We start from the raw sequence: 22,486 nt of genomic DNA on the forward strand, positions 1-22,486 counted from the left end.
ATTTGTGACTTTTGTCTGTGAAGGGTGCTTTATAAACACAGTTTATTTGTTATTTTGGTAGTAAGTTACCTCACTCTTAAACACTTAACTTCACTGTAATGATTGTATATAGTATTAAAATTAAAATCTAGATTAAAAAAAAGACATTTATTTTAATTCCTTTATTTTTCACCCGTTTACGAGTCAAAGAGAAATAACAGGCGTGCACTCATCTTTTATTTTACTACAGGTTCATACGTCATGGTTCTTTTTACGTACATTTTTATTTTGAAGGCACTTTCCGGATGTCCAACGCTTTAAATTGCTTTAATTGGTTGCCTGGTAACACTCGCTGCTCTGCACACCAGCGTGCAGTCAACTTTATCCTCGGGCTAGATGTCACTTTTATATAATTAGTGCACATTTAATTTAGTTTATCATTCATAAAACATAAAACACCAACTTATTTAAGGTTTTGAAATATAATAGTAATGCAACAAGGATCTGTGTTTATTAATTTGTTCATTTATTTATGTTGTGCCACAGCAGGACGTGATAGATGTGACAGTTAAGTATATATTCATTTATTGCTATTTATTTACTTTAATGTGGAGAATTTATTAGTGCAGAGCAGCGATCAGCGGCTAGATGGCGCTGTTCCTCACCGATCTGACCTGAACAATCACCTTCAGCGAGAAGCCTTGCTCATAAAGTTTATTTTTAAGTCTTTATATGATTTTATTATGGTTTCAAACCTGAAGAAGTTCACTTTAAAAGATCCTAAGCTAAAATAAATAAAAAATAATGAGCTATAACACAGATTAAAACATTTAAATATACTGTATATTCAAATAATAGAGTTATTCTTCTACCTTTTGCATTTCTACTTTCTTCTTATTTTCCTCTGATTTTAATAAAACAAATACAACTAAAATCTCTATTTTATGTTAAACCAGCATCAGAAAGGTGGTAATTCAACTGGATGATTATTTTGGAGGATGTAGTTTGATATTTTGGAACAAGTCTGTCTCTGTTTCCTCTAGCCTGGAAGACAAAACAACTTCCTCTGCTTAGTGGTGTAAACCTGTTCTGAAGTCTCTCCATTGGGAACTGATTCTGCTCCAGCAAAGATCTGCAGGACCAATCAGATCATTGGGGGCGGGGCTTAATGTGGTGATGGACAGAAGAGTAACAGTAGTCATACACGTCATCTAAGCAACATGGAGTTGAGTTAGTTTACAACTAAATGTCTCTGGTTGGTTGGAGGACTATCCAGTTGATGAAGAGATATTCCATTTATTTGTCTGAATCAGCTGAAATATACCTCATAATAAAATCCAGATGTTGAGTTAAGGCTGTTACATACGCCACCAGAAGCAAGACTTTTGTGTATGGAGCAAGCTTTAACAGACTCTGAGTCTAGATACATAACAGAGTTTTAAAGGACCAGTGTGTATTGTTTAGTGACATCTAGTGGCGAGGTCGTAGATTGCAATCAACCGCATATTCATCCCTAATCACCAGTTTTTTGAATGTGTAGGAGGTCGGTCTGTTCTGGGCTCCTGTAGAAAACAACCTAGAAGTTCTTACTGTGAGGTAGTTATAGGCTAATGAAACATAATTATGAATATTGTAGTCCTTTAGCAGGATTTTATAAAGACAACATTAGGCCTTTAAACATAAAAATGTAGGAACAGAGGTTAGACTGTTTGGGAAGTTGGTTTAGTTTACAACTAAATGTCTCAGATTGGTTGGAGGACTATCCAGATGATGTAGGGGTATATTATTAATTTCTCTGTATCAGTTGAAATACGCCTCATAATAAAATCCAGATGTTGAATTAAGAGACTCTGAGTCTAGATATATAACAGAGTTTTAAAGGACCAGTGCGTATTGTTTAGTGACATCTAGTGGTGAGGTCGCGGATTGCAACCAGCAGCATTTTGATCCCGAATCACCTGTTTTCCTAATGTGTAGGAGGTCGGTCTGTTCTGGGCCCCTGTAGAAAACAACTGGAGCTTCATATAGACACGTTCAGACCTTTAAACATCACATATAAAATACGACTGGAGCTTAGAGAGTCTGGGAATTTAAATTTGTTTGCAGCTGAATGTGTCTGATTGGTTGGAGGACTATCCAGTTATTGCAGAGCTATTGGTATCGGTTGAAACACGCCTCATAATTAAATCCTGATGGAGTGATGCCAGGCTAGGTGTACCTAATGAACTGGCAAGTGAGTCTGTATCTAGAAAACAAATCTGGCAGCAGCTTAGGTCATCTTTAATATGCAAAGTTTTTCAAACTTGCGGCGTCATATCAAGTAAACTGATGTCAGCTGACAGCGAACAACATGATTTAAAAACAAAGAAGAAAGGAGGAGCAGGAGGAAGAGGAGGAGGAGGAAGAGGAGTGGTCAGGCTGCTGGTTCAGCTGTCGGGGGTTTGGAAAAGCTTCAGTCAGTCAGATGAGCTGTTAGAGACTGAGAGCACAGGTTAAATATAGAGCAGAGCCTGATGACCAGGAACAAACCGGCTGAACATCCTGAGGTCCAACACTGGTTTTAAACTCAGCTGAAAGAAAGAAAGAAAGAAAGAAAGAAAGAAAGAAAGAGTCTGTTTTCTCCTGTCGACCCGGAGCGTAGAGACCAAACTAGGAGAGGACGAAGCTTCACTGAGCTCCAACAGAAGAAGATCGGATTTAAGAGTTAAAGGACTCAGATGTGGTATGAAGCGTTGACTTGATCAATAGAGACTGAAGAACAGCTGTGACACTTTGGACGTCCTCAGAGACCAGGTGGGTACGTTTGATATCATCACCAGCACATCTGGACTTTATCTGTTAAAAGAAAGAAAAATATATATATGACGATGTGTGTTTTACTGTTTGGAGGAAATTAAAGTTATTTTAATTGTCATGAAAATTTAATGTCGTCGAATACATAGTACTTATTTTAATTATTTTTCTTTTAAAAAAAGACAAAACTAGTGTAAAATTACAAAAAGAAACAAAAATATAGCAAATATTTTGGTAGGTTTGTTTAATTATTGTTGGAATATACCATTTCTTAAAATTAAAAGACAATTAAAATAAAACGGTATATGTAAAAAAAATTTTAAAAAAAATAAGAAAAACGTATATCTATATATTAATTTAATTTTATATTTTAAAATAATAATGAATTTAATTAATTAAAGTTTTGTATTATATTACACATATTATCAAATTAATGTTGGAAACCAAATTTATTTTTCTTTCCATTTTAGTCAAAAAAATTAAAACGTTAAAATAAGACATCACTTTTGCGTAGTAGTAGAGAGTAGTAGAGACGTTACTGTAAGGAATGATGAGAGGGGGGAGGTCTGGGTGGATGGGGCGATGGACGGGCCAATAAAACATCAGACTGTAACCTTATCCAAGTGTTTATTTCAGGATAACACTGTAGCGGAACCCAGAACAACTTCCTCCGCCTACAAATATTTTATGGTGGAAAGTTTATCTTGAGTCTCTCTGTTGGGAACTGATTCTGCTCCTAGTAAAGATCTGCCGAGCCAATCAGATCGTTTGGGGCGGGGCTTAATGTGGTGATGGATAGAAGAGTAACAGTAGTCATACACGTCATCTGAGCGACATTCGGGTTGGACTTGTTTACGTCTAAATGTCTTTGATTGGTTGGAGGCCTATCCCAGAAGATCATCAATGTTTTTCACTTTACCGGTTGGTGGTTTTAATATTGTGGCTGATCGATGTGCAGGCACTAATGTAAGATTTTAAAAGTTAATCTTTTGTACAAAACACAAAAACAACTGTAAACGCTTACATTCACAATGAGATTAATGTTGAAGCCATTAACTCTGCTGCATGAGAACTTATTAATCTTTAAATATGTGACTGTGATAACGAGTTCCTGGAATGAACCGAGCCCACTGTGTTCACACTGACTCATGAGTTATGACTCCACTCGTTCACAGCCCAGTAAAATGCCTGTTTCAGGAAGCAGTACATTAGAAGGCATTAATTTAATAGATCTTTTACCAGAGTACTTAAGCTCTGCTCTCTGGGGACGAGCTGATCTCAGTCACATGAGCGGCAGCTGCAAGATAAGGAGGAAGCGAGGAGGCGTGAAGGTTTCTACGACTGTCGACCTGGGGCGTTGGTTTCTGCAGAAATTCAGTCGACAAACCAAAACGATTAAAACTTTTAATACTGAATAAACAGAATTTATGAAAACTTTACAAGACTGGTCTTAGCATGATGCTACAGAAAATATAATCATGTCATTACAACAAAGGCCCAGTTTAGATCTTAAATTAACATCTGATCTCACCTGGTCCATCTCTAAGTCCCTGTGTCTCCACCTGGTCTTAATACAAATGTGTCTCCGCATTCGTCCCCAGCCAGCACTTGAGATCTGATCTCCGTTTGTGTGTCTGTAAATCAGCAGCGCCATCATGTGGTCAGTAGAATATTGTACCAGCTGCTGTCTCTAATGGATCTCTACCTACCGCTGGATCAGAACCATCAACAGCTGGTTGTTGACTTGGAGACATGATCCAGATTTTGGAACAAGATGGAAAGACGCTCACATGTTAAGATCTGATTTATTTTAGAGACAAAGTTCAGATAAGAACTGAACCCTGATAAAGAGGAAATAAAGATACAGAGAGTTATTGAGGAAATAATCAACATGGTCACATCAGTAATTAACCACATGATGAATTACACTCTGCCTCAACATATTCAGTCATTTCCTGAGATAACTCTGGTTTAGATTTCTTTCTTCTTTAGTGAGTTGCCAGCTCTAACGACGGAACATCTTAAAATGATCAATTTACTAATGAACCGACGTCACTTATGGATTTTTGAAGATCAAACACTGTGATGGCGAAGCTTTGATTCGATGTAAATCTTGGTTAAAAGAAACAAACAACAAAACTCTCATTACAGTTGGATATTAACAGAGAAAACCATCTCCAAGTTTGGTCCGTCCAACGTCTTCTTTCTGTGGCCTTTGTTATTCTCTAATAATAATGTTATCATTGGGTATATGGTAAAAGTCTTCTGTTAGATGCAAAGAATCAAACATTTATTATAGATTAACTCTGGACTTCATTGTTTAGTTTTAGTTTTTTCTTTCATTAAACTGACCCCCCCAGGCGGCTACCATCCTAGCTGTGGAAAATGTGCCTCCCCATTTGATTTATATAAAAGCCAAACACAAACCAGAGGAGCTCTTCGGCCTTTTCTCTGTTTTCTTACCCAGCATGCCCTGCCCAGATCTCCTGGGATTTCCCCCTGCATCAACAAATTTTTTATTTTTTTTCCCCACTGTTATTATTGTGAGTTATTTTAAATCTCAGTGAGTGTGGCTGCAGGCAACAGAATCAGGACTTTCTTTTAAAGTTTATGTGAAATAAACTGAAACAAACCAAACAAAAATCTGCCACATTTTATACAAAACACACAAAATACTTCATTTTGATTTGAAGTATTCGTTTTCTTGGCCTGTCAGTCATGCAGATGACGGTCCATCTCAGGGCCGAGGGCTCACTGATTAGAAATGGAAAATACTCGAGGACCGAGGATGGAGCCCTGAGGCACTCCATAACTCTGATAAGCAAAATTTAGTCATCTGCTACAAGTAAAAAAAATTATAAATAAAGGAATAAAGTTGGATGAGCTTTTCTTAGTTATATGAACAGCAGAGCAGCTGCAGGATATAGAGGTAGGAAGGAGTATGTAACACATCAATGGAAAATAGTCGAGGACCAAGGACGGAACCTTGAGGTACTCCATAATTTAACATCCAGTACGATATATACTGTTTCTGACTAGCAAAAGTTTCTGCAATCAGAAATGTTAGTTAATTATCAATACATTAATTATTAATAAAGCAGGATGAGCTACCCTCATGATATGAATTATTAATAAAGTAGCTAACCAGAGTTTGTAAATGGATTTTGGTCCAGATGCCCGGCAGCTCTTTCCCAGTTGTGGTCAAGTGTCCATTGGAAGGGTCTAAAGGAATAAAATCCACAATCTGGTTTCTCCAGTGTTATTCTTATTAATAATGTCTTATAACTGATCTTTAAAGTATTAGTAACTTAGTTATTGATCATATCATCAATAACTCTTTATACTTTATGACGGATTATCAGAAAAAAACTGGTACCCATTACTAAGAGCTCTTTGTAATGGCTCATGATTTAATGATTTTCCAAGTATTACTCAGCAAAAATGTTTTAGGACGAGGGCCATGGTTTCCGAGAAATTGTAAGTTTGACATAAGAGGTAGAAATTTCAGATTCCTTTTTCTTTATTCATTATAAACACTGCAAGTATTTTTAGAGTTTAGATGATCAGTGTTTCTGAAGACACAGAAGAAGAAACAAAAATCAGCCAAAAGCACGTTGGTATCGGATCAGATTGTGACTGTAGCCGTCTCTCTTTGAAATGCTTTGCTTCAGTCTGTAGCAGTGAATCTTCCAGTCGCCGCCCGAGGTCAGCTGATAAGACTGGAACCATGAGATCATTCTGCTAATTCAGCTCGCTGATTTGCATTACGGTGACGTTCAACGGCGTCCTGTTTGGTTTCATAACAGCAACTGTTCCTCCCGTGACAGACTACTTCTGTCCTAAACAACAAACGCATTAGGATTAGCATCTAATCTGTGACTCATTTATTTTAGGTAAAATTTTTCGCAAAGGTAGATCAAGTTTTTATTCTGTTGTCATATAAATGTTTGGTTGCAGACCTTCTTCAGTGATGTGGGAGGCTTCATGAATCAGTTTATTGGTTATTGTGATGTTCTATGATGGTGATGGGAGTCTTTTCTGACGACACTTATGGGACAGTCCCAGTTTATTCCCCTCTCATGACTCATTGTTACGTCGCTGACATGCCTGTGGTGGGCTGACCACCAACCACTCCACATTCATCAGCACTCAGCAGCTAAATGGCTTGTAAAAACCTAAAATGACGTGAAATGAGCAGCAGTCAGTATATCCTCTCTCTCGCTCTCTCTCTATCTCTCTCTCTCTCTCTCTCTCTCTTTCTCTCTCTCTCTCAGTCTCTTCCCTCACCCCTCTCTCTTCGCTCTCAGAGTTTATGAGGGAAGTGACTTCATGCTCAGTCCATTTGAAAGGCATGTGAGTGTTGGCTGCTGGGGTGATGTCAGCTTTCTGGACCGGTCACTGCTGATTAGAGCTCACTTACAAACCGCTGGGACGACGAAAAACCTGCCGGGCCTCAGAACCAAAAAATGTCCTGACTGACGTGGTCCATGAATGTAGGCTACTATAAATCAGAAGGGGCAAAACACCCATGATAGGAATTTTATTTTAGATATAACTAAAGACTTTGGAGTCTCATCTGAAATAACCTTAACTCCTTTCAGTCCAAACCTCTGTCCTGCTTTTCCTACTTGGTCCAACGTTAAACCGGGCTGCGTTTACTATTTCTATTTTTGTAGCAGTCTCTTCGTGGCCCTTGTGCTCACTCACTCATTTGTGGAGATTTAAGACCTCCATGTAAGGTAATGATGGCAAGACAGACATTTTTTTAAATGTCAAACACATGTAAGGCACATATGTCCACACTAGACTTTGTCACGGACGACAGAGCTGGACACACGGCTCTGCTAGCTTAGTTAGCCAATGTTGAATTCCAAAGAAGGAGGGGCCCCTTGGCCCTGGATATCTCCCACTCTCATTAAAAGGTTTGTACATTGCCACTGCTGTAGTTTAAAGGTCGTCATGTCAGGTGGAAGCTCCTCAGGATCTCCCACGGTCATTAAAGACTTCACCACTGCTGTAGTTTAAAGTCCTTCATGTCAGGTTAGGGCCCCTACTGTCATTAAAAACTTAGCACATTGCCACTGCTGTTGCTTAAAGTTTGTCGTGTCAGGTTGGGGCTCCTAGTGTTATTAAAAGGTTTGTACATTGCCACTGCTGTAGTTCAAAGCCTGTTGTATTAGGTTGGGGCCCCTACCTGTCATTAATAGATTAGCATATAGCCACTGCTGTAGTTTAGAGTATGTATGTTATGTCTGGTTATTACAAGGTTTGTACATTGCCACTGCTGTAGTTTAAAGCTTGTCATGTCAGGTGGAGACCACTCAGGATCTCCTATTGTCAATAAAGACATAGCCACTGCTGTAGTTTAAAGTCCATCATATCAGGTTGGGGCCCTTACTGTCATTATAAAGTTAGCACATTGCCGCTGCTGTAGTTTAAAGTTTGTCATAGCCAGTTGGGGCCCCTGTGGTCATTAAAAACTTAGGGCATTGCCACTGCTGTAGTTTAAGTTTTGTTGAGTCAAGTGGAGGCCCCTACTGACATGAAAAACTTAGCTCATTGCCACTGCTGTAGTTCAAATCCTGTTGTATCAGGTTGGAGCCCTTACTGTCATTAATAGATTAGCACATAGCCACTGCTGTAGTTTAGAGTATGTCTATTATGTCTGGTTATTACAAGGTTTGTACATTGCCACTGCTGTAGTTTAAAGCTTGTCATGTCAGGTGGAGACCACTCAGGATCTCCTATTGCTGTAGTTTAAAGTCCATCGTATCAGGTTGGGGGCCTTACTGTCATTAAAAACTTAGGGCATTGCCACTGCTGTAGTTTAAAGTTTGTTGAGTCAAGTGGAGGCCCCTACTGACATGAAAAACTTAGCTCATTGCCACTTATGTAATTTAAAGTATGTCATAGCCAGTGGGGCCCCCTGCTGTCATTAAAACTTAGTACAATGGCACTACTTTAGTTTAAATTCTGTCGTGTCAGGTTGGGGCCCCTACTGTCATTACAAACTTAGCTCATAGCCACTGCTGTAGTTTAAAGTTTTGTCTTAATTCTCAGTGCAGATTGCAGTAAGTCGAGTGCAGACTATTATTGTTCTATTTCTGATAAGTCGACGGTAACGTGATCCTCTAGTGACTCTGGAGTCTCAACTGCAAGTGTTACTCTATTTCAAGAACAAGGCCTCAATAGTAGTCGAGCTCTGAACTTTATAGATCAGTCTGCAGAGTCAAGTGGGTTCCTGTAGATTAAATTAGTGTGTTTATGTGAAGGTTTTATAAACCAGAGACGTTAGTTTGAATTGATGGAATGTCAATGATCTGCGAACAACAACCTTGACCTGGTTGGAGATCTGAGGTGGCTCCATGTAGTACTTAGATGAGACTTCTTTAACATCATAGTTAGCTTACTGACCGTGATGGAGGCTGAATAAACATCAGAGTGATGCTCCTTCATATGTCGTATTCTTACTCCTCATTTGTAGCCACAGGGCTTGTAGCAGCTAGCTAGCTTTGGTAGGCTAACGCTAACTAAGCCAGGTTAGTGCCCAGGTCATCAAAGCAGTGAAGAGTTAAGAGGCATTTAGGAGATAACGTCTCTGACGGAATTGGGATAACATCCCTCAACCAACTTCAGAATTTTACGTCATGAAGTAGTTCAAGCAGGAGCAGATTTGTTTTCGCTGATGACTTACTGCTTTACTTTCTCCCTCTATGGTCAGTTACATCGTCGGGTCGGAGCTCTTTAAACCGGCTGCTCGTTCCCTTTTATAGTCATATTTGAATCTACAGGCCCGAATGAAAATGTTTGAATAGAATCTGGACGGCTGCCATCGTCTGCAACGTTGACTCAGCTTAAAGTGTAAAGTCACAGAAAAGGGAACAAATAAATGATAAAGTATAAGCAGTGTCTTTAGAATACGTTTGTGGTCTGTATCGGCGCACTGTGAGCTGGTTCTACAGAAAGGAAGAGGATATTCTAGTTAAGGGGTGAAGGACTCATTGATTTGTTGAGTTTCCAGTATTCAGGTTGCATTTAAACCAGCACCGACTATTTAGTCATGTTGTGAAACAGGACCTGAATTTCATGACTGTATGAACACATGAGACATGAGCCAGTGGTTGTTTGGTGTCTCCTGTGCTGTTTCTCTCTTCAGGTTTAATTTGTGTGAGCTGTTCAGTTAGCAACCGTTTCAAAAGAGAGGTTTACGCAGGCGTGGGATTACCGGTGGCTTCTCGAGTGATAGCCCTGGAGATTCACCCCGTTGGACCCTAAAAATACCCCCTAAAGTTTGGCCAAACAAACAGCTGCTGCTACGATGGCTGTTAGCTGTATTTACACTGTAGTAGGATGTACAACCATCAAGTCAGCGAGTAAACACGACCCCCGTTACAAGACGGCATGTGACTGCAAAAGTTGTGAGAGGTTTTCTGACGTATTCAGAAATGACATAGGCCCGAGAACGTAGTTTGTTGGTTGGTGGGAAGTCAGAATAATGTAGTTTAACTGTAGTTTAACTAAGTTTCATGATTCCTCTGAGGATAATGGCCCAACCTTCCTTCGTACCTTTGCATTTAATAGTTTTTTTCGAACAGATTTAAATCTGAGTTTGCAGTTTACATTTAATCAACCATTTCATCTGGACACATGTGTTTGTCCCGGGGTCAGACACTGTGACCTTTTCACTGCTGGAGGAGCTTTCTAAACACTCCTCCTCCTCCAACATACCTCCCCCTCCTCCTCCTCCTCCTCCTCCTCCTCCACCGCTTACCCACTGCAGGTCTCGTGTGTCGACCACAGGCCACAGCTGTCTGAGGTTTTATCTCGGACTGAAGAGTAAACCGGAGCGACCGGTTCGGCCCTCGTCACATCTCCATAAATATCTCTCCCGAGGGGAAGGAATCTGCAATTTTATTCAGCAGCTTGTAGTTTTGGTTTATTTACATTCCGTAAATAATTCGAGTTTGACGTGGAGATGAAAGCTCCTTTTTAGCATGAAGAGCGGCGGCTGCTTTTATTATAACACAAATATTTCAAAGCCACAAGAGGCATGTAAGACTTATAGTTAGCTACTTCATATAGTTAGCTGCATACTGAACGCCTCTTAAATCAAAAACCTCTGATAGTGAACTGCGCCATATGATTATGGGCCATAAGTATGTTCAGACCAGAGGCGTTGTTGGGTGGAAGTTCTCCCTACTGAACCGAGGAAACCATTTTTCTTGGTCCCGGTTTTCTCCATGCGGTTACTTCAAGGATTACCGCAACAGTGTTAGACTTGTGTGAAGCAGAGTCCAGACACAATCGACAAAAGTGTCACTGAAACATTGCAGCGCTGATAAAAAGTTAACGCCAGATCAACTTTGACCTCGTTCAGACCTTCCATCAACATCTATCCTGGTCAATCAAAACACACCTGTCCATCTCTAAGTCCCTGTGTCTCCATCTGGTCTTAATATAAATGTATCTCCACATGCGTCCCCAGCCAGCACTTGAGATGTGATCTCAGTTTGTGTGTCTGTAAATAAGCAGCGCCATCATGTGGTCAGTAGAATATTGTACCAGCTGCTGTCTCTAATGGATCTCTACCTACCGCTGGATCAGAACCATCAACAGCTGGTTGCTGACTTGGAGACATGATTGGAACAAGATGGAAAGACTTACATAAGACTCATATTAGAACCAGGACGTCACAGAGCAGACCTCATATCTGGGACTGGAGGACATCTGGGGAAATAATAGAAGCATTGTCAATGAAATAACAAAACCAATGGCTTTCTTGAGTATTTCCATTCCCATCATTGGATGTGAAAGTCCTGCTCTCAGGCCATGTTGGAAATCAAATGTGTTTACGGTCAGGACAGTTGGTCATCTTCAGAGTCTCTCCTGGAAGACGTTGATAGGTATGTCACCAGTTGCAAAAGGGAAAAGAGGGCTAGAAACCTCCTCACAGCTGTAATGTTGGAACATTGAGTGGATGTAAACGTTGGACCATTGGTTCAGGACGGTTACTGATTGTCCTACATGAGTCTGGGGCTCTTGGACATCTTTGCTCCGGTAGAGTTGTGTGTTCCCGTGATGGTCAAAGCCTGAAAGCAGAACCTCTGATCAGGTCACAGTGTAGAAATAGAGCCTGTGACTCAGAGTTCCTCTCGTGAAGGTAAACTGTTTAAATGGTTGAGTTTACTCATCTCAGCTGAGACCTCACTTGGCAACCAGAATGAAACAACAAACCCTCTCTATTTACAGACCTTCCACCCGCTGTGTTTACGCCATGTTTCAGCTGCAGTTATCGTCCTGTTTAGGGAATCGCTCCCATTTATTATCATATTAGTCAAATAAGAGCTTGATCTTATTTTAAACCAGCACACATGCTGACAAAAAGACTTCACATTAAAAACCAAGTGCCTACAAGTAAGTTGGTCAATGTTTGACCTGCGTGAGTGCATCTTTTTTATACTCTCCGACAAAGAAACAACACGTTCATTGCCTCCATTTTTTGTTTGTGTTTCTGTTGCATCAAAACAAACTATTGCTCCAAATGCTATTGCTAAAGTGTTGGATAAAATATTGAGGATGTCATGACACACTTCATAAAACAAATGAAAAGGGGTGACGTCTGACAAGAGTGCATAATTTTATTTCTCTCTGTGTTCATTCCAACACTTTTACCACCATCTTCTTTGTGCTTCTCTTACTACTGCTAATGCTAACACTAACCCCTGCAACTTCTGCGGTTCTTACAAAGATGTGGATACATTTTTGAGGATGCCATGGCACAACTGATTGAATCACACATTTAGGGAAAAAGTCTTGACGTTAAACTTGATTTTTCAAGCAGAATCTCTTGTGTGCAGCAGGTGGAGACCAGTACAAGCCTTGAGGCAGCACCTCCAGGCTAAAGTGGATAGACTCCACTCGTCCTCATCTGAAGCTTCAAGCTCGTCTTGGCTTCACTTTTCCTCTTCCAGTTCACACAGCTGTGACCGCCACAATGGAGGCTAAGGTTTTAGACACATGGGAGATGTTGGCACCGCTCCTTAAACGACTATTAATAACAAGCGGCGGTAACGTGGTTGCTACCGCTCGCCTGCCAGGATTCTCTGTGGCTGAGTCACGGCCTGAATTCAGTCAGACCTGCAGCCTCCTCGAACCTTGGCCTCATTCAGATTCAGATAGAGTCAAACCTGTTGTTTTCTCAGGACCCCCGGCCCAACGTGAGCAGCTGTCCAGTTTGCTTGAGTTACGTCAATGAGTGTAGTTACGAGTGCCAGCTGACTGGATTTATGTTCCTGTGAGTCATAGTTTACACGGTGGTTATGGGGTTTAGGTCACATTAGAGACAAACAAAAGTCAGCAACTCAGAGGTTTCTTCTTTCTAAAACACCATGTGTACGTTAGGGATCCAAGCTTTTTATGTCAGTATTGGGTCGATACTAGTGGATCGATAATTTTGCATCTGGAAGAAATACCTCTACATCAACTGGATAGTCCAACGACCAATCAGAGACATTTAGTTGACATGTATGACTAATGCAGCTCTTCTGTCCATCACCACAAAAAGCCCCGCCCACAAATGATCTGATTAGCCCAGTAGATCTTTGAAACAAGAGAAGCTACTTTTTCCATTGATACAAGACATTGCATAGCTCGAGCTAACCAGCTAGCCTCAAATATACAGACAAACTTTGCATTTCACAGTCAGCATGTCAATATTTCTGCTAATGTCTCAATATTTTATTAAATCCTGAAACAACTGACAACAAATGTAACTGATATTGTCTTTTGAGTCTATTTACATGATTCTGCATCAACTATGCACCACATGGTGACTTGCCAGATATAATTTTAGATCTGCACCTTAAGTCCTTCACCTCCATCTAGTGGGCAAATGATAGTCCAAGAGATAGTCCAGACACCGAAGTCTGACTTATCCAAAGAGACCAAGGTCATGGAGACCAGGGTCTGTAGAGATGAGGGTTATAGAGACCAGGGTCCATAGAGACCAGGATCAGGAACATGGACCTGGTGGTTCTGGAGATAGTCCTCACTTATTTTGTATAACCTCCATTTGTTTGTCACAGGTAAAAGATGCGATCCAGGAACTGCAATGTGGAGGGTCCCGACGACGGACACATCAAGCCCACCAAAGCTTTCGTCAAGCAGGAGGAGGAGAACACGCCGGAGCTGACGAAGAGGAAGATGAAAGTCCAGAGAGAGGAGAAGGACGGGAGGACGGCGGTGTCCGGGACGACGAAGAAACCTCAGAAAGCTTCAGGGAGCAAGAAAGAAACGACGATACGTCTGTCGGAGAAGGAGCTGCTTCACCTGCTGGGAGTCATGGAAGGAGAAGTTCAGGTACGAGTCAGGATCACTAGGTCTGTCAGCTGATGGATCAGTGGGCATCATGTTGTTAATCTCATCAGTTTTAGGTCTTTTGGCTTCTTTTTATGATTCTTTCAGAGTCTCTTTGTAGAATCTCGTGTCTCTGTGGTGTTTTAGTTCCTCTCTGATAATGATTTTCTAATGGAGGCTCATTTATAAAGTCATGTCCATGGAGGAAGGATGATGATGATGATGATGATGATGATGATGATGCCTCTCCCTCTGTTTCCATCCTGCTTGTCTGTTTTGGGCGTGTTGAATATTTTCCATTAGACAGAACGACGTTTCACAGCGAGAGCTTCGGCTTCTGTTTTGTTTCACACTGAGTTTTTAACATGACAGAACCATTTGCTACAGCCACTCTTATATTATATTTCCTAGTCCATTAATTTTAATGACCTGCAGAGAATGTATCACATGTTTATTTGGATATATCATTATTTTATTTTGTTTGGTTTAGTTTGTCTTGTTTTTTCTACACCAGATGATTTCATTTGGACTCGTATTTTTATTTTATTCCTTTTTTTCATTTTAAATTATTATATTTTTTATTGTTGTTTTCATTATTATTATTTTAAATTATTTAATTTAATTTATTTATTTCAGTCATTTTGTTTTTATTTTATTTTGTTCTATTTTAATAGATTTTTTTTCTTTTTTCTTTTTTCTTTTTTTGTCTGCACCAGACTTTTACATCTGGAGCTGTTTATTTATTCTTTTCTGGCCATTAAATCCTGATACATCTGGTTCCTCTGAGCCAATGAGCTCCACTGTCCTTCAGAAACTATTAAATTAGATTAGATTAACTGGACTGAGTTGCTCAGTCAGTGAAAAATATACATAAATACAGATGAACTATTTTAGCAGGAAGATTTCAATGAACTTTAAATATATTAATCAAATATAAATGGTTTCATGGATGAGAAGGAGAAGAATGAGGTAATACTTGTGTAAATAAACCTGAGGAGCTTCAAACAGCGTCCTCTGCTGGAGGAAACCTGGAGGAGACCCTGAAGCATCAGATGATGATGATGATGATGAAGATCAGACTTTAATGGTGTTTGACTCAAGTCTGTTTATCTAATTATTGCTTCATAGAAAAATAAAAGTGAAAATAAACGTGTCTTTATAACAACATATACAGTAGATTAGAAAATAGTATTTTAGAAATGAAACCACAGGATGCTGATGAGTTTTCAAATGTGACTTCCAAGAGAATTTATTTTATTTAAGCCAGATATTTTTCTGATTTATTTTATTTTATTTTTCGTTGATTTTTAATTTGTAAAAAATGTCCATAAGTTTACTACTACTAATGTCCATAAGTTTATTACTACTACTACTATGATAACAAAAATACAACGACTAGACTACTACTGATGATGATGATGATGATCTTGCGTCTCCATGGTGACGTCCCTTTAGGCCAGGGAGGACATCATCAGTCTGCTGAAGTCGGACAGAACCAGACCAGAGACTCTGGAGGCTCGTTATGGATCAGCTGTTCCCATCAAACCTCTCCAGGCCCTGGAGAGAGACGCTGTGCTGCTGCACAGCCCCAGAGACACGGAGGACGTCTACCAGAAGCCCATGGCTGAGGTTAGTGATCAGCCATAACATTATGTCTGATGGGCCTAGGTTTCCAGTTATATAATGTACGTAATATCAGATATTTAAAGTTTTTATAAAGTCTGAATCTGTGTCTGAGTTCACTCGGATGTCGAGTGGCTAGAGCTTCTGTCTCTCAAGCATCATTTAATAATAATTTATTTTATTTCCCACGCTCAGGGAAACCTGACGGATGTAGAGAGGCTGAACAAATGTACAGTTAGCGTGAACGGAGACATCTGAATGAAGCTCAGAGTCTCTCCCACAAAGCCCAATCTGAGCGTAACCTCAACTAATGTCCTTGAGTCGTCAATGGTAACCAGTGTTGACATGTCCCCCCCCTCAGCTGGACCGCCTGGAGGACAAACAGAAGGAGACGTACAGGCGGATGCTGGAGCAGCTGCTTCTGGCCGAGAAGTGTCACCGACGCACCGTCATGGAGCTGGACAACGAGAAACGCAAGCACGCCGACTTCATGAACAAGAGCGACGACTTCACCAACCTCCTGGAGCAGGACAGGGAGAGGTGAGGTTCCCCCCTCGGGCTTGGTTCTGGGACTCCTAATTTTGGCTTAATCATAAAAGGTCTGGATTTGGTTTTTATCGTCAAGAAAAGACAGATAACTTGCTCCTTCACCTCTTATCACTGTCAGACTGGAGGCTTCCTGCTGCCGGTGTTCAAGAGTCTCTAGTTTTAATTAGTGTTTCTAACAGGGAAGATCCTATGTAGACCACTCATTCCACATTTTATCAGGATTTAATTTTAAAACTTTAATTTGTTAATCTATGGATGGGGAGTAGCGGCTGTGGTGGTAACCATGGTAACCTTTCCTAATTACCTCTTAATAAATCAACATCACGAGGAGGAGTTTCCAGGAGGGACAGAAACATGGAAGTAGAAAAACAAGATGAACCAAGATGGAATCCATGTGGACAGAGACGATGGAGACATGGAAACATCTTGGTCATCTTCTAAGACTCTAACATGGAGGAGGAGATACTTCTTCTACTCCCTTCCTACTCTTTCCATCTACTTCTTTCTCCTCCTTCATTATAAAAGACTCCTTAAAGACCTCAAAGCATTCGTGGCGACTTTTAAGGTTGTTGGGTTTCAGACTTAGTCCGAGGCGTACCGACGTCTTTAAAGACCTGATGAGATCTTTAAATTCCCTTCTCCCTATGATGCAGACCAACTGGGAGATGACAACACATCTCATCTGTCACATCTGCTCCATAAAACCAGATAACAGTTTGAACGTGGACCAATGCTTCGCCGCACAGAGACACTTATGTTCACTGGTCTGAGCGACACCTCCGTCAAACTCGCTCTGTTCACATGCGTTCACTCAGGTACAGTTTGTAGAGCGGTGTTGTTTCACATTCCTGTCGGCTGTTCCTTCGCACGTCTCCAAGTAAAAGCAGCCAAACAAAAGGTATCTCAGCCACAGAGCCTTGTGACATTCATGTATAAGATGCATTCAGAATAATGAAGAGCAGCGACGGTCAGCCTCTGCATCTGTAAGCTCTTTGCGCCGCTCATATTTGGCTCATTGAGGAGCCTCCTGCAGTCTGAAGCTATGACCTCACACACATACAATCTCATCCGGACACTGTGGAGGATTTATGTCAGCGTCCCTTTTTTTCCCCCCTTTGCACGATACGGGGCCCGATTACAATGAGAAAGGCAGCGTGAGTCTGGCATTGTCCTAGCCAAACCCCCCCCAAAAAAAACACTTTTGCATTGTTGCCTTGTTTCTATGGAAACGCTGCCGGGCTCCAAACATTGCTATCGGTCGTATCAACCTGGAGAAGTTTGTTTAAAAAAAGGAGACTCTGTGGCGTCATACCTGCTGCAAAAATGTGAAGACTTGGACTCCTTCACCTTCTCGGGGGTCCATGAGGGGAGGCGCTGCTTCACACAACATCCACCTTTAGCACTGTCCACCATAATGACATGTTCGTAATGTGGGGGTGTCGGTGGCCCCTCCTTCCCTCCCTGTCCAACCCCCACAGCTCAGATTTAAAAACAGTCTGAGATGTGGATCAAGCTGCCCCACATCCAAACGTCTCGGTAAGCTGAGTCACGTTTGAGGTGAAGGAGCAAGTTGTAAAGGTGTTTGTAGGAAGTAGGAATAAGATGCACTTGTTGTAGATTAGTTCACGTTTGCCTCTGTCTGTTGTTACTGTGTGTGAAACTGTCTCTAATGGATCTCTACCTACTGCTGGATCAGAACCATGAACAGCTGAACAACTGTTGAGTAGGTGGTCTTTAATGTGACCCAGGACTCATTGTGTGTTCACACTACCAAAGGAAGGAGGTCACCTCCACAATGTGGATTCAGATCAGATCAGTGTTCAAACCAAGCTAGTCAGATTGTCCAGGATTAGCTGAAATTAGTTGTCTGAGTAGTGATGTTAAAAATGTTTGACACTGACCTCCACTTACATGTGACATTGCCTCTGTGTCCTAGACTCAAAAGGCTGTTGGAGCAGGAGAAGGCCTACCAGGCTCGTAAGGACAAGGACCACAGCAGGAGGCTGGAGAAGGTCAGAGCGGAGCTGGTGAAGCTCAAGTCATTTGCCCTGATGTTGGTGGACGAGAGGCAGCTGCACATCGAGCAGATCGACCAGCAGAGCCAGAAGGTCCAGGACCTCACTCAGAAGCTGCAGGACAAAGAGCAGCGACTGGCGGTGGTAAGTGACGCCGCCAAGGAGGACGGCCAGAAGGTCCTGAAGCTGGAGGCTGAGCTGGAGCACAGAGTGGCCAAGTTTGCACAGGAGAACGAGGAGTTGACGGCCAAGCTGGCTGACCAAGAGTCCCAGAGCCGGCAGCTGAGGCTGAAGCTGGCTGGGCTGTCGCACAAGATCGAAGAGCTGGAAGAGAGCAACAAAGTGCTGCAGAAATCAGAGGAAGACCTGCAGGAGCTGAGGGAGAAGATCAGCAAAGGGGAGTGCGGGAACTCTTCTTTTATGACCGAGCTGGAGAATCTGCGGAAGAGAGTGCTGGAGATGGAGGGCAAGGATGAGGAGATTACCAAAGCAGAGACTCAGTGCAGGGAGCTGAGGAGGAGGCTGCAGGCTGAGGAGAACCACAGCAAGGAGCTGAGGCTGGAGGTGGACAAGCTCCAGAAGAGGATGGTTGACCTGGAGAAATTGGAGGGCGCGTTCAACAGGAGCAAAACCGAGTGCTCTCAGCTTCACGCAAACCTGGAAAAAGAGAAACGCGTCGTGAAGGATTTGGCCGGCGAGCTGGAGAAGGTGAAAGCTCGTCTGAAGGAGCTAGAATCCTCCGAGTCCAAGTTTGAAAGGACAGAAATGGTCCTCAAAGACGAGCTCATGAAGCTGAAGTCCTTCACGGTTCTACTGGTGGACGAAAGAAAAAACATGGCGGAGAAACTGAAGCAGGAAGAACAGAAGAGCGACGATTTAGGCAAAATGTTCAAAGCAGAGCAGGGGAAGGTTACGGAGGTCACCGAGAAACTAATCGAGGAGAGCAAACGACTTCTGAAGTTCAAATCGGAGATGGAGATGCAAGTGACGACTCTGGCCAAAGAGAAAGACGAGCTAAAAAGTAAACTTGCAAGTGAAGAGGAAAAGTGTCGGGAGCTAAACAACAAGTTAAGCGGGATGAAAATAAGAATGGATGAGGAAGCAGAGATGGAAAAGCAGAGAAAGAGCAAGGACAGTATGAGAAATCCAGATGAAGACAACAAAGTTAAAGAGCTCACGCTAGAAATTGAAAGACTTAAGAGCAGGCTCAAACAACTGGAGGTGGTGGAAGGAGATTTAATGAAAACCGAGGACGAGTACGATCTACTGGAGAAGAGATTCAGGACGGAGCAGGACAGAGCAAACATCCTCTCTAAGCAGCTGGACGAGATGAAAAGTCAGATCGCCAGAAACAAAGCCATAGAGAAAGGGGAGATCGTGAATTCCGAGGCCCAGCTGAGGATTCGGTGCAAGGTGGAGGAGGCAAAAAACAGAGAGCTGAAGGCGGACGTCCAGGCCCTGAAGGAGAAAATACATGAGCTGATGAACAAGGAGGACCAGCTCTCCCAGCTGCAGGTGGACTACTTGGTCCTCCAGCAGAGGTTCATAGAGGAGGAGCAGAAGAAGAAAAGCATGAGCCAGGAAGTGGAGAATCTCACCAAGGAGCTGGAAGCCACCAAACGCTACAGTCGCGCCTTGAGGCCCAGTATGAATGGCAGGAGGATGGTTGATGTCCCGGTTACCTCAACGGCAGTCCAGACGGATGCGATGGTCGCTGAGGACGAGACGGCAGCGGGCTTCATACGGAAATCTGTTCTGGAGGAGAACCATTTAATGAGCAACCTTAGGCAACATGGCCTGAAGAAACCGATGGTTCTTGAACGATACCCTCCGGCATCGGCAGAACTTGGAGCAAGAAAATCTTGGATGCCTTGGATGAAGAAGAAGGAAGCCACTCCTGAGAACGCCAACGGGGCGTCCCTGCTCCATCCGCCCGAAATGACCATGTCCCAGAAGCCAGGTCAGCCGCTGCACATTCGAGTCATGCCAGATCACGAGAACAGCACTGCCACCTTGGAGATCACGAGCCCCCGACCGGAGGATTTCTTCTCCAGCACCACCATCATCCCGACTCTCGGCCTCCAGAAACCCCGAATCACGATCGTCCCCAAACCCACGACCGTGACCTCGAAGACCAAGGCCTGTGACCCGATGAGAGGTTTGGATAGAGCCAAATCTCCCGTCACAATAACCACTATCTCCAGGGCAAAGAGCCCGGACAAAAACTCTCCAGTGTCCATCATCACGGTCAGCACCACTCCTGTTTCTGAAGCTTGCGCTTTGTCCGAGCCTCATGAAATCTCCGCAGGCCGCGCGGTGATCAAGATGACCCCGGAGAAGCAGCTCGGACCTGCACCCGTCAGGAAATACAACGGCAACAGCAACATCATCACAACAGACGACAACAAGATCCACATCCACTTGGGTCCTCAGCTGAAGAGGCCGTCCGAGACCTGCAGCAGCCCCTTGCTAACGCTGAGGCCAGTCGGACCGAGCTCGGAGAGCAAAGAAACCTCGACGGGGACGGTGCTGCGCTCTCCACGCCAACCCTCGACGGGGAAGACGACTCAGGGCAAAATGACGAGCAGCATAACGATCACGCCCGTCTCCTCAGCAGCATCCAGGCCGACACAGTCAGTGGTGAGAGTTTTACACTTTTGTTACCTATAATGAACCATCTGTCCTAAAGCTTACTTGACGTTTTCTCTAATTTCTTGCGTTGCAGTTGCTTCTGAAATGTTTCAAAATGAAATCAGGCGTTGTGTGCTTCCTAAATAGCCCTCTGTCCAGGTATCAAACTGATTTATAAAGTGATAAACTAACACTGAAATAATCTAGCAAACGTTACACCCCGAATCTAAACAAGTATTTTGTAAGCACAACTGACAAATCCACTCCTTTGACCTGAATGCTGGCAGCTGGTGAGCACTGAGGATGTTTGATCTGAAACACAGTCACAGATTTTGTTCAAGGTGCCAGTTAATACGTAAGAAGGTCACACTGGTTTCACCCTAACACTCTGGTGTGAATGGTTCCACTGAAACACTTTAATTCACGTTAGAAGCTGAATTTGGCTAAAAGGCAAATGTTTTGTTTCTGCACCACCAACATAATCAATACTTACCTGAAAAACCTGTTGTATCTGCCCCCTGGTGGATTTATCCAGGCTCTGCAGTCAGTAGCTTTTGGCAGCTGTTTCTAATATGGCCGCCTACGTGGAATTTCTAGTGTTTTGTTTTACTGCCACAGTTAAATGACTGTCGTAGCCTATAAAATATATGTATTTTGGCAATTCAGAGACACAAACATTAGTGTTTCAGTCCATCTTTGTCTAAACAAAGACAGAAATGTACTTTGGACGACACTGCCAAGATGGAGGCTGCCAGAGATGCCACACTGAGCTTCGAAAGACGTAGTTTTCTTCATGCGTCATAGCTGCTTCAGCATCGACAACAAATCACCATCGTATTTTGTGTCTCGTTACGTTTTGTCGTTTTCTTTTTCTGTCCAGCCCGGTTCGGATGTGCAGTCAGCCCGCAGCACCATAGCCGCCGCCACACGGATCCCGGTGTCGAAGGGTCTGAGGCAGAGCGGCGGCAAGGCGGTTCTGGGCGTGTCCACGGTGACGAGGTTGGAGACTCGGGCCGAGGCCCAGGCCGTGAAGATCGAGCTGAGGAAGACGACGACGTCAGGAGGCAAGAGCTGAGGGCTGGACGCGGCGCCGCGACAACGACTCATGATGCTATCACCCGAATCAGCTTCCCAGACATAATATTTATGACGTTTTCAGCTAAGAATAATTTATGTCATTTGGGTTTTTGAGGGTTTATTTTTACAAACTCCAACTCGCTGCTTGCTCTGGTAGTTTTTACACTTTTAATCCCATCATTCACATTTTCCACAGCGTGGGGTTTATTTCTGTGAACGGTTTAAAAATCACCAGTGACAGGCACCAAAATAAAATCTATTTATCTCTGAACCGAGTGTGGCATTTACTTTTTTACTTTCTGTTTTTGTGAGCTTTGTGTGCAACGTCTATGATATTCTCACCAAAACCCAATGGACCACCCATCAAACTAAGACTTCAAGACAGTTGAGGACGTACATCGCAAATCTAGTTCAGTTATATGTGAATAAACAGAATTCATGTTATGAATCGTTGCCCAGATAAA

At 42.5% G+C, this 22,486-nt stretch overlaps 1 protein-coding gene across 1 annotated transcript; it reads left to right on the forward strand.

The window, feature by feature from the left end:
- Positions 1 to 2,261: 2,261 nt before the first annotated feature.
- filip1b (filamin A interacting protein 1b) lies at positions 2,262 to 22,434 on the forward strand. Its single transcript, XM_084560236.1, has 6 exons — positions 2,262 to 2,772; positions 13,857 to 14,130; positions 15,583 to 15,756; positions 16,112 to 16,290; positions 18,236 to 20,954; positions 21,826 to 22,434. Exons 2-6 carry the CDS (start codon positions 13,864 to 13,866, stop codon positions 22,018 to 22,020), a joined length of 3,534 nt encoding a protein of 1,177 aa, XP_084416362.1. The 5' UTR covers positions 2,262 to 2,772; positions 13,857 to 13,863; the 3' UTR covers positions 22,021 to 22,434.
- Positions 22,435 to 22,486: the final 52 nt, after the last annotated feature.

This window comes from Chelon labrosus (assembly GCF_963514085.1).
Source record: "Chelon labrosus genome assembly, chromosome: 14".
Taxonomy (NCBI): domain Eukaryota; kingdom Metazoa; phylum Chordata; class Actinopteri; order Mugiliformes; family Mugilidae; genus Chelon; species Chelon labrosus.